General features: G+C 43.5%; 1 protein-coding gene across 4 annotated transcripts in view; it reads left to right on the top strand.

Moving 5' to 3' along the window:
- Positions 1–13,165, top strand: part of DHRS12 (dehydrogenase/reductase 12) — a 275,332-nt gene extending 262,167 nt beyond the window's left edge. For 3 of the 4 annotated variants that reach the window (XM_078777894.1, XM_078777893.1, XM_068117372.2), the window contains 6 exons: positions 449–530; positions 1,722–1,783; positions 5,135–5,239; positions 5,338–5,428; positions 8,412–8,549; positions 8,720–13,165. In XM_078777894.1, coding sequence (XP_078634020.1) covers positions 467–530; positions 1,722–1,783; positions 5,135–5,239; positions 5,338–5,428; positions 8,412–8,549; positions 8,720–8,841 — 582 coding nt within the window. In that variant the 5' untranslated portion in view covers positions 449–466 and the 3' untranslated portion in view covers positions 8,842–13,165. Of the gene's footprint in view, positions 1–448; positions 531–1,721; positions 1,784–5,134; positions 5,240–5,337; positions 5,429–6,011; positions 6,117–8,411; positions 8,550–8,719 lie in introns of those variants that run through there. The other variant, XM_068117373.2, reaches the window with a different exon arrangement.

The following is a 13,165-nucleotide window of genomic DNA, read 5'->3' as shown; positions in this document are numbered from 1 at the left end:
TCAAAATGTAACTTTCAATTGAAATTAAGCAGTTTCTTGATCATCGTCCGACATCTGTAGACAGACAGACAGACAGAGTGAACCAAATGCTTAACCCACTTTTTGCTTCTGGCGTCGGGTAATGACGTCACCGACGATGCTCGGTGATGCAAATGAGATTGTGCTTCACATTGCTTCCTGGTATCCTTCTTGTCTGTGTCGGCCCCAATTGGAATGCCGTCCTGTTACGCCGATATCGTCTTGCTGATTAACTCTTAAAACAGAAACATGTCCAAGACCAATGAAGCCTTAAGTTACCCTCTCACGTTTCTCCTTCTTGTAGGCCTCTTGTCTTTGGAAATCAATGGAGAGATCATTCCTGTCCGGTTGTGATTTTTATTTTTTAACATCGCTTTGTGTAAAGGGCAGCATGTCAGACATGTTTGTTTGTGTTTGTTTGGCTGAGCAGGTGAACAATGCGGGATGCATGGTAAACCAGCGTGAAGTCACTGATGATGGCCTCGAGAAAAACTTTGCGACAAATACACTCGGTGAGCTGGCCGAGACTGAGGGGCCGAGATGTTTTGCTTTATCGCATTCCCCTTATCAAAATGCCACCTTCTCCTCCCATCTTGTGCTTCCTTAGCCGAAGGTGCCGGAGGCATTATGTTTTCGGGTCATCCGTCCGGCTGTGCATCCCTGTGTGCGCAGCAGATATCTGTTACCGCGATAACTTGTGAACCGTTGAAGGGATTCCAACCAAACTCGGCATATGTATCTTCCTATAATTCACCAAATGTCTGTCTGTCCGTCTGTTCCCAGGTACCACAAAAACGGCTGAACCATTTGCAACGAAATTTTGGGTGGGTAATCCTGGGACCCCCTGGAGTAAAATAGGCTATATTGTTTTTCCAGTTTTTTTTCCAATTTTCCAGTTTTTCCAAACACGATGGAATAATATTTACCGATATGAACAGTGATGTGGCTTTTATTAAAATCCTACAAATACTGTTTAGATTTTGATGATTTGCGTGTGATATGATTTAACGGATGTTTATATGAATCGTTTAAAATTTAAAAAAAGCCGTTGCCTTTTCATTTGGACCTCCCAATTGAAGCCCTGCCCGTAGGGCGGGTACCGTTGCTAGTAAAGTGTAATACAAAGATGAACTGACTCAATTTTTGGTTCAATGGGTCAAAGGTCACACGTCCTTTGAAACTCATTCTGCACACCATAACTCAAGTTAGAAGCATCTGATGCTCTCTCTTCTACATATCTTTATTTTCTCTCTCGCTCTCTCTCTCTCTCGCTCTCATGTGACCTTTAATTAAGATCAAACGTAACAGTGGATTGACATCCAACATGGGTGGAAGCTTTCACATTAAATTATATTTTCTATTTGTTTAATGGCGTGCACTTCCTATCAATCCCACAGCACATTGGGGAGATGTCAAAAGACCGCCATTGCACCTTTTGTAACGAGTCAGTTATTGTGTAACCGTGCCCTGTACCGATGATGAGTTATTGCTCTGCTCGATCGTTAGTTTGCAGTCCCATGCAGATGTGGTGTGGTGTGGGAGGGTGTGCTCATCTGGATAATTCCAACATGTGGTGTCTATTTGGCAGCCAGTAGCAGGTTTCACCATGGAATTCCTGTGCACGGTTGTTATGGATTGCGTGGATCCCCCTGCATCGTCATTGCAAAGCGAGTGTGTAATGGGATGATTCTTGTCGTTCACAGGAACCTACATCCTCACCTGTGCACTCTTACCGCTGCTCAAAAAGGCAAACAAGCCTCGTGTTGTAAGTTGTTCAAAAATATAACCTTTAGCTTTAAATTTCATTTTACCTTTACTCATGTATAACACTATTAATAAATGTTGTAGCCTATGATGTGTCACCTTAGACATGCCCAATCCCACATGAAGCTCAACGCAGTTGATCTTGCTTGTTTGGGAGATCTTCATGGAAGGTTGCGTGTTGTATGTTGAGGATCTGTATTATGGCCCGGTTGATCGTGTCATCACCACTGAGCTGGCTGACCCTAGATTTGTTCTGAATCAAATCACAAAAATTGCCACCCTCACAATTTGTCCAATTTCTGACTGCGATGTAAAGCTCGCTGTCAAATTTTATTTATTTATTTTTGGTTAATCTAAGGCAATTGCAGATGAAAAGGCAAGTTGTAGACGTTAAAAGATGCCAAGCTGTTTCTCAAAAAGAGTAGGCCATTGTGTGTCAGCAGCCTGGCTAACATCCTTGCCTAAAGATTAAACCTCGCTGGGAAGGCAGTGGCAAAAACCGCCCAGTAAATCAACCCCCCTCCCCACACACACACACACACACACACACACACACACACACACACACACACACACACACACACACACACACACACACACACACACACACACACACACACATCATCATCATCATCCTCTTTAGTGAAAGTACTATTCAAAAGTGCCTTAGGTACTTTTAAAATACTATTTAAAACATTGCCTCAAACAGAGAACCATGATTGTCATGGGGCCCGCAAGGCTAACCCCCGCTCTAGTGGGAAAAAATGGCCTTAAAACGATCATTCATATTCATTCTTAGGGCTGGAAGGCTAACCAAGTGTGAACAGTCACTTCTGAGTTGTCTAGTTTGGTTTTGAATCCCGGATCAGCTGAAAACTGCCATCCTGGAGTTTCACAGGCAGGGAATTTCATAATTGTGTGTGCCATCCCTCGGAAGGACGTTGCATTTGGCATCCTGTGCCGGCATTAGTTTGTGGACGCTCAAGATCCCACGGTGTCCTCAAAGAGTAAGCGAGCTATCGCCGGCACCATGAATAAATTCCATATTGCATCTCTAACCTACAGGGGACACTGCATAAGCTGCATATCCACACTCCACCAAATGATGCAACCAGCAGCCATGTGCTGCATAGGAAAGGAAGGTGTACAGACCTCACCTGCTTTCATGCCTTAAAATATAGACCACCCCAATAATTTTTGTTGTTGCATTTGTGAGATTTCCAGAACAAGAAATGTTTCAAAACTTATTTTTTTTAAACCAAAACAAAACAAAACAAGTAGAGCTACATTCAAGGTACACTACCAAATAAATAAATAACATCCTCCAGTGTGCGGCATTGCCTGGGTGCCTTCGGCTCCCTGGCGATGCCACCGTGCAGCACATGGAGACGTAATTTGGAGGGAGCGGTATACCATAATTAACTGATTAATTCATTGTGTAATAAAAATAAATAAATTATAATCGTAAAATAATTAATTTCTTAATCAGTGGCTACTATCATACCTAAACCACCAGTGTTTCGTCCGAATCTGTAAATTTTTGAAAATGAAGTAATTAATAATAAATTTAAAAAAAAATAAATCTATTAATTGATGAATCAATAAATCAAAAATACCCTTTACAGCCAAATCACTTGGTCATTGTCATGTCCAAATATCAGCTTCCTATCTCAAAAGGTGCCTGAGATATTGCCCAGACGAGAAAGGAAATAAATAAATACTTCATTAATCGATAATAATTAAGTAATTCATCAAAATTAATTGATTAATAAAAAAATAATGAAAATACCAAATGCAGATAAATACCGATAATGTAAATCCCCAAACCCTCCTCGTTGCATTGTTCTTGTGAAAACCCCAAATCCCTTTCTTTCCCCCGGCCCCCCGCCCCCATCCCCAGGGCTTCTATTTGGCAGTACACCACTGCCCAAGGTCATCGTCCACCCCTACCTGTGATCTTTTATATCCTCATCAACTCTCCTATACACCTTCCTATCTACTTGATGTTTCCTTCCCTCATGTTTTTTCATCTCCTTTATAAAATACTGACTTCTTTCCTGGAAGTCCTAGCAGTGTCCATGTGTTTTATACCTCTCCCATCCTTCCCTTCCCATGCCTCCTCCCCCAAACCCTCTCCCTCCCACAGATCTCCCGATGTCCCTGTTCTCTACTGTTGTACTTGTGTAAATCAACCCCCCTCACGTCCCACTCTCTCTCCCCTCTCTCTCCCCATCTTGTCTCCCGCTCCCTTTATCATATGTTTTATGTGAGGTTTTTTTTTTTTTAAGATTAATGTTAGCTCTTACATGACCCTCGATCTTGTATGCAAAAAAAACAAACTCCATTGTTGTTTCTTTGTCAGTGAATCGTCCTCTACTTCCTGTCATATTGCTCTCCCATGAATCTGGATATTTACCCCGTGCACACAAAGTCAAGGGTTGGGTTAAGCAATTGCTTCACTTCTGTCTGTCCATCTTCTGTCTGTCTTCAAACGTCATTTTATGATCGAGGAGCATCTTATTTAAATTGAATGTTATATTTTGAACACCTGCCAAAACTTTGAAGACAAACCTGCCGTTTTACCGTACTTTGGCTCTGAATTCGTCCCGATCGCACATGCGCAGAGAGGAGTGAGATAATATTTTTACTCTGTCTCCTTGTCTGGAAGTCAAACAAAATTGAAAATAATTCCAAACAGGAAACTCCCTGTTTTTAAGGACATTACAAAGGACACAGACAACAGACACGAAGAACTAATGCAACGTGCTAGATAGGGTGATGTAATAGGCGCTGTGTCAACGGTGGTAAATTCCAGAATAAATTTATTTATATGACTTTTACAATTTTTATTTTATTTAAATTAAATGATACACTTGAACAATGTAGAACACAAATCACCTTCTTGTCACTTCCAAGAACCTCGTTATTTGCGGTACTCGGAGAGGTTAAATAAGTTTGCGTATAAGATTACGTCAAAAGCGCTAAATTTCCGGAAGTTTTTTTTTTTTCCCCAACCATCTTTAAAATCATTATTTTATTAAAATTGAAGTATATACTTGAATAATGTGCGGGGTATCGTGTTCTAAAACCTCTGTAGTATCTAAAGAGTTGAATTTGCAATTTGTGAATGCCGCACCAGATTCTTCTTCCTCTTTAGTAATATTTCATAAGGGTTGCATATTCTTGGCTCAGGGCTAATTTGGACACTCTCGTATTCAAATTGATTCAACGTTGGGTGAAGAAAGTTGAAGCTGCACTTGTGTAAGTGCAGCACGTTAAACGCGAGCCCAGAGAGTTGAGCAACGTGTTTTGTAGCATTGATGGAGTAGTCTGCATGCCCATGCAACCCCAGGTGACCGTATCGTCTGGCGGGATGCTTGTCCAGCAGCTGGATGTGAAAGACCTGCAGCACGAGCATGGGACGTTTGATGGGACGATGGTGTACGCCCAGAATAAGGTTCACCTCCACTCGTATTTACAAGAGATGCACATGACTGAATGCATTACAAGGTTACGTAAAGCATGCGTTACTCAGACACTCTGCCTTCCCAATAGAGGCAGCAGGTGGTTCTAACTGAACACTGGTCACGGCTCCATCCCGGCGTTCACTTCTCGGTGCTCCACCCTGGATGGGTAGACACCCCTGGTGAGGTTGACCTCCTCCACCCACTTTTTATGATCGCAGCGTTTCATTGAATGTTTACGGAGCAGGGAATGGGCGTGTATCGCAGTCTCGCTACTACTGTATACATCGTTGGATGTGATTTGGATTAAAATCCAGGCTAGAAAGCTTAGAGGAGAGTGTGCGTACCTCGAGGCCATCCTGTCAGCCGTTGAAACTCGATCGGGAGGTAGGAACACATGAGAACTCCTCTTGGTACAAGTCATATTAATATGCGTGCTGTTTGTGATACCAAATTAATTCTCAAATCGTCGTATAAAATCGAGAAGTGTTTTGGTATGCTTATTTGACTTCCATGCACTCCTGCAACGAGCGAGTTGAAAACTGGTGGTTGTACTCGGTGTGTCCCCAAAAAGGTTTTAGGTGGTTAAAAAATGTTTTGTAGTCCCATGGATTCAGCATCGGGTAGAGCAACACAATTTTCTCAATGGTAATATGTATGGCCTCACACCTAGCTCGGCTTCACGCTGTAGAACCCAAAGCTTTCAGAATCATTGGAATCTCCCGTGATGAAGCTGATTGAGGGCCTTTCACTCCCTCACCGCAGGCAGGTTTGGTGGTCTTGCTGTCTTCTACTGACTCCTCTTCGGCCTAGCTCTCCCTGCTCTCTCTATGCTCTGTCCCCAAAATATTCCTGCAGGACGCACAAGATCTGCGAGCAACCGTCTTCTGGTAAAACTGACAAAATCAACTCGTTCATTCCTTCACTCTTTTATTTCTCCCGCCTCTGGAACAAACTCCCACACTCTCTTTAATCCCACTCCTCCCTCCAGGTATTCAAAACAGCTGTTCACCATCATCTCTTTTCTACCCCCATTAAAACACCCCAAATCCACCTCCTTCAAATTCCGTTCTCTTTCCTGAAAGTCCTTGTCGTGTCCATCTTATTTATCCCATGTACCCCGCCCCAGCCCTCTCCCTTCCACAGACCTCCTGATGTCCCTGTCCTCTACTGTTATTATGCTTCCCTCTCTCTCTCCCCCCTCCCTGCTTTACAGCAGACTCCTCCATCTCTCCCCTCCCTTTCTTAAACAGTTGTGGCCAAAAATATTGCACCCTTGCACTTTTTTCAAATAATGCACCATTTATTCCAGAACATTGTTGAAATTAAAAAAATCTTTTGAAATCCACATTTGTATTTCTTTGCTTTGCAGTGGAACAAAACAAAAAAAGCTGGAAAAATTACTAAATCTTAGCTTATTCCACACAGAAATCCTAAAATGGCCCGGACAATATTATTGGCACCTTTTAGAAGTTGTTAGAAATCATTAGATTTCAAGCAGGTGATTCTCCTTTACTTTGGAATTTACCTCACTGGTGGAGAGTTGCAGGTGCCTGCAATATATAAATCACTCATTCAACCAGTTTGACGAGAGAAAAGGAGTCATTCTGCTCTTTCGTGTCACTGTGTACTGCAATGAGCATGGAGAAAAGAAAGAAAACCAGAGAATTGTCTGAGGAGGTCAGACACAAGATTGTAGCCAAGCATGGACAATCTCAATCTACAAGTCCATCTCCAGGGACCTTGATGTTCCTGTGTCCACCGTACGCAATGTTATCAGGAAGTTTAAGGCCCATGGCACTGAAGCTAACCTTCCTGGACGTGGCCGCAAGAGAAAACTTGATCGAAGATTGCAGCGATGGATTCTTAGAATGGTGGAGAAAGCACCATGAATCAACTGCCAAACAGATTTGAGCTGACCTTCATACACAAGGTACGACAGTTACAACTCGCACCATCTGTCGCCAACTCAATGAAAGGGGGTTCTATGGTAGGAGACGCAGGAGGACCCCACTGCTGTGATAGAGACACAAGAAAGCTTGGAGTTTTCCAAAACTCATCTGAACAAGCCAAAATCCTTCTGGTAGAAAGTCCTGTGGACAGATGAGACCAAATTAGAGCTTTTTGGTAAAGCACATCATCTTTGTTTACAGAAAACAAAATGAAGCCTTAAAAGAAAAGAACACCTTCCCTACAGTCAAACATGGAGGAGGTTCAGTGATGTTTTGGGGTTGCTGTGCTGCCTCTGCCACTGGGTTCCTTGAATGTGTGCACAGCATCATGAAATCAGGAGATTACCAAGGAATTATGGAGCGCAGTGTTCAACCCAGTGTCAGAGAGCTGGGTCTCTGTCGAAGGTCATGGGTTTTGTAGCAGGACAATGACCCCAAACACACTTCAAAAAGCACCCAGGAATGGGTCGAGACAAAACGCTGGACTGTTCTGAAGTGGCCAGCAATGAGTCCAAATCTAAATCCAATTGAACACCTGTGGGGAGATCTGAAAACAGCAGTTGGGAGAAGGAACTCTTCAAATCTGGGAGAAGTGGAGCAGTTTGCACAAGTGTGGGCCAATCTGCCAGTAGAGAGGTGCAGGAAGCTCATTCATGGCTATAGGAGGCGCTTGACTGCAGTTATTTTGTCCAAAGTCCATGCTAGAAAATATTAAATGGAGGGTGTCAATAATTTTGTCAATGCCATTTCTTTTTATTTTCTGATTTAAAACGATATATTATGTTCTGAATCAGAAACAAAGGTTCTGTAATATTAACAATGAAATAAAGAATTGTGGAGACCAAATACTTTTGCCAATTTCAACTTATTTTAAAAGAAAATTGTGAGTTATTTGAAAAAAGTGCAAGGGTGCCAATATTTTTGGCCACGACTGTATGTTAGGTGTTAACTCTTATATGAGCCTTGACCATGCAAAAAAAACCAGCAATTCTGGGAATCCTTGGTTTATTAAGCTTCATCATATCTGAGATTCCTGATGATTGATTTCATTGATAAATAAAGCGTTAGGTTGCTCCATCATCTCTCAGTAAATGATAGTGTTTATCGAGATCCTTGCTGTTGATCATTCACATCTTGAAACTTTGAGACATGATTTGCTGAATGGTTGAATCGGCTGGCTTGAAATCCTCTGACTCGCATCTTCGGCCCGTAGCTGTGCGAGTCAGCATGCCCGATTTCCACCGCCGGATGGGTCAGCGTTTGCGCACCGAGGCCCAGGGTGCAGACACCGTAGTCTGGCTAGCCCTCTCTCCTGTCATGGAGAATCAACCAAGCGGAAAGTTCTTCCAAGGTAAGAACAACACAACATGAGATCATCCTTGTCTCCATTTGAATTGCTGTTTTTTGGGGATCAAAGCTGCTCGATTTGCATGCGGATACTCATTGGAAAGGTTTGGGTTGAAGAAGCAAGAGCTGTTGAAGGTGATGAGTGATTTCATTAACTGATCCCTCTTTCTACAGACAGGAAGGTTGTCTCCACACACCTGCCCATGGCCTGGACCCAATCCTCACTTGAAGATGAGAATAAGCTCATGGAGGCATTGGAAGCGATGGCAGCCATGTTTAAACCTGAAACTACATGATTTGTTCTTGGCTTTGATTTCCTCAAAAAGAGCTTTGCCAAGGGCTGAGGAAATCTTGTATAATTCAAACAATAAAGGACAATGGGAATGATGCATTCCAACAGCTTTCGTGAAATATTTACTCAAAAGTAATGGGAAATACGAGGGTGTTTTATTCTAGTTGAACATTGATCTGAGGCTCATGGAAGAGATTGTTCATGGTCACAGTGTCGATCGGTCCCCATGCACCGGCCCACTCCCTCTTGTGGCCCTGGCTTTACAAAGGAAGAGTACATCATCTTAGATGTGAGGAATCTCTGGATCGTTCCTGGGAGATCCATCAGCTTCCTCCGTCCCGAGGGCCTGTATGAGCAGAACTGACTGGGGCTAATCAACAACAACCAGTCTGTAAATTCCAACACGCTCGACGTTTTTAATAGATCATAATTTCTACTGAGCTTCCGGTCACAACCATGTTATCTGCTCTGATAAACATTCTTCAAAAGCTGAGAATCTTCTTTAACTGTTATTACTACTTGCTTGAGTGCACTTACATCTCCAATCTTTATATAAGACCTCTTGCGTGAGGTGAGATCTTGTGTACATAAAGTAAATTTAAATTGTTCACAAATACACCCTCAAACCAAAGGAACACATGATGGGTTTTGGCTCCCAATAGTTTGTTTGTAACTGCATGAGGAGTATAAACACAGACAAAGCTGTGGGGGCAGTTCCTTGGCTAGGGTTAAAACTTGCAATCCTGGACGGGTCGCCACTCCGACACAGAATAGTCGACAGTGCAGGAATCCTGGACGGGTCGCCACTCCGACACAGAATAGTCGACAGTGCAGGAATCTTAAGACGGGTCGCCACTCCGACACAGAATAGTCGACAGTGCAGGAATCTTAGACGGGTCGCCACTCCGACACAGAATAGTCGACAGTGCAGGAATCTTAGACGGGTCGCCACTCCGACACAGAATAGTCAACAGTGCAGGAATCCTGGACGGGTCGCCACTCCGACACAGAATAGTCGACAGTGCAGGATACTTCTCAGTGGGCAGGACTTTGGAATTTGTTCATGGTGCCAATGATGCTACTGACGTTCATCGTCCTGTAGCTTTTGTCCTTAGGATGCTTCAGAACCTCATCGCGTTTTGTCGGACAACATGGTTGAAAACTTCCTGGAGATAAAACGCAAGACTCAAGATGACCGCGTAAGAACTTGTGTATCTGAGTTAGAGAGCGCCGGGGAGGATTCTGCTCCTGAAAGGTACTATCATAGGAAATGCTTGAGTTATGCAAAGCGCACCTTCGCTCCATTAGATTACAGTAATGCCAAGCTCATTCGCTCTGTATGTGATGAATAGCTGCTCCTCTCCATTCAAAACACCTTCTCTGATGATGATGTTACCCTAAACATGGCTGAAGTGAATGATGCATCCCTGTCAATTTTGAAGAGGTATTAGGTAGTGGTTAATGAGACAGAAAACTACTGCAAGCATCTGAAAAAACTGATATCTGAACAGCTTCCTAATGTCCAGTTCGTCAAATCTACGCAAAAATGAGCCTGACAATCCCGTCCTCCCAACAGCAGTTAGCATTGCTATGGAACTTCGCTCTGTGATGCTGGATGACGACACAATTGACCACTTGAAGAGCATGGCAAACATTCTACGAGAGGAGATGATGGAGTACTGAAACTGGTCATTCAACGGTAGCTTTGAAGACTTTGAGAATCCTCCGCTACTCCAGGTCTTCCTCACTCATCTCCTCTTTGGCCGTCATGTTCTCAAAGTTTCTGGATTCGCAATGAAGAAGTAGACAAAGTTGTTGACGTCCCTTGCCCGTTCCTCATCCAAAATACTCGAACTGATCGTCAGGTGAAGCATAAACCAAAGAAGGAGGATGAAGTAGAGAATAAAGAACAGCAGAAGATGGAGGAGCAGCAAGAACATGAGCCTAATCCAGGTGACTATTCTATCAGTGAAAGAACGCTCCCATTAGAGTAGGAAGTTAGCAAAGCAAGAAGTGATGCCAATTTGGGCTGCTACTAAATCTCTGTTGTTATCATGCAACTCTCAGTCACAGCCAGACAAACTCAGAAGTGGTTGCTCCATTGTTCAAGACTCCCCCCTCCCCCCAACTGACTATGCAACCCTGTGCACAGTTTTGATGTTGACACAGGGAATCTCTGCTTTTGTGGTCGGTCTAGAGAGAAGAACCATAATTACGCACGACCTGGATCTTTATAGCCACGCACTCCAGATTCAACAGACAGTGGGTAACACCAACTGGATTCTCCGTGCAGGGGTTTTGGATATTGCCTTTGCCGCCTTGAATGCTCTTGGCAAAACGATTTATGGAAGTGGTATCGACACATGTGCCATTGAAAGCGGAATATATACACCTCTGCAGCCCATCGTGGGATCTATGGTGGCAAGGCATACAAGCGAGGCATTGAATACCACATTATGACTCGCTTGGCGATTATATTGATGAGGTTTGATGCCATTTCCTCTGCATTCCCTCAAGGACCTCTCCATGGTCAGTGCGCTGTTCTTAGGAAGGCTCTACATGAACGCAGTCCAGATATGGTTGACATCTATGAAAACATCCAATCCGGATACTCCTCAAATCTGAAGCCGCATGAAGGAGACAGACGAGAGCTCGCTTAGTTTCTCATGCAGTACCTTGAACAGGTAGAAAGCCTTCTAAATCTCATCAGTGCCTGCTGCTCAGGAGACTGGGAATATTACTTGGCAGCACTGGAGAACCTCAAGTATTTCTTTGCACACGATCTTCTGAACTATGCTCGCCTGATGCCAGTACATCTCGCTCAAATGAATGGTCTGGAACAGGATGATCCTGCTACTTGGGAAGCACTGAAGTCTGGAGACTTTGTAGTGGCGAAATCAGAAGTTTCCTTTACTCACCTGTTCACTGATCAGACCCTTGAGCAGGAGATAAAGGGGTTGAAGCGTCATGGCGGGATGGTTGGACTGAGTCAAGATGAAGCTGTTTTTGACTGAGTGGTTACCACCACCCCTCATTTCGCTCGAATAGTGAAGTACCACCTCAACAGCTTCCCTCAAATCTCCAAGTCCTCTTCCCAAACTGAACACTACCAGCTTTCTGGAGACGTTGCTGTGAGGACAAGAGAAAATGCTCTGAAGCTGCGTCGCTCCATTGAAATACATTGTGAAGGCAATCCATTCATATTGAAGTCTCCGTTGAAAAGCCTGGTTTCATCAGCTTCTAGTACCACAAGAGGCAAAGCACGATATTCTAAACTTTGCGGAGAAGGGTCAGGAGCGGTCTGAGCATTCATTCACAACAGATTGTTGCCAACATCAACGGGTTCAGTTTTGGACCCAATGAAGAAGCTCAAATTGAAGACCTCGAACTGCATGAAGAAAACAAAATTTCGTGTGGGTGAAAAGGTTATCAAACTGCGTGAAGAGCGCGAACTGTTCGGCAGATTTCTCATCATCCAGGGAAGCCGTCCTGAGCTGGCACCAAAACCCTTCTTCAAGCTTCATGTACAAGCCTGGGTTGGTGCCTACATGAAGCTTGAAGAAGATGATCCAGCAATCAACTGCTTCAGGGTACTTGGTGAAAGTCCTATTCCGAGTGACCTGATCATTGGCGAATTGCCACCACAGATCAAGGTTTGGAGCAGTTCAACTGCCGAGTGTACTGCTCGGCAGATCCCACAACCCTATAAACGAAAAGTTTCGTTCCAAGAACTTGGAGGGAGAGATGTTACCTCCTACCGTGCTGCCGTACTACCACATATCACACGTGCAAGTTACATTGCCATGCATGATGTCATACACTACCAACTGCCTGACCCTTCCTCCCATTGAAGAAAATGGTTGGAATGTTAAGGAAGGTGTTTCTGTTCCAGTGAGGTATGTAGCCCTGCCCGCCCCTCGAGCTGTGATTGAACTGACGAAATGTGCATGTAAATCAGGGTGTAAAGGAAGGTGCAGCTGCTTCAAGAACAGACTTTCCTGCACTTCTCTCCAAGTGCTATGGCAGTGATTGAATGAATGAATGAAGAAACATAATTAAGCATGATACCTACGAGGACGATGAATAAATCAGCAAACAGTTTAATGTGATGGTGATCGATGTGGATAAGGTCAAGGATGATAAGTACGTTCTTGGTTTGGATTTTTAATATTACCATGTACTTGTGTAAATTAAAACATTGAGTTTATCAAAAAAGGACAAACTGAAGGCAGATTGTCAATTTTTACAACAATTCTTGTAAAGTATGTTTTTCATCCTAGTTGGATTGTATTGTGAAACAAACCCAATAATAAAGGTGTACATTATGA

Source organism: Myxine glutinosa, chromosome 5 (genome assembly GCF_964187855.1).
Source record: "Myxine glutinosa chromosome 5, kmMyxGlut1.1, whole genome shotgun sequence".
Lineage (NCBI taxonomy): Eukaryota > Metazoa > Chordata > Myxini > Myxiniformes > Myxinidae > Myxine > Myxine glutinosa.
Note: the sequence above shows the minus strand (reverse complement) of the source record. Positions and strands in the feature narration are given on the sequence as shown.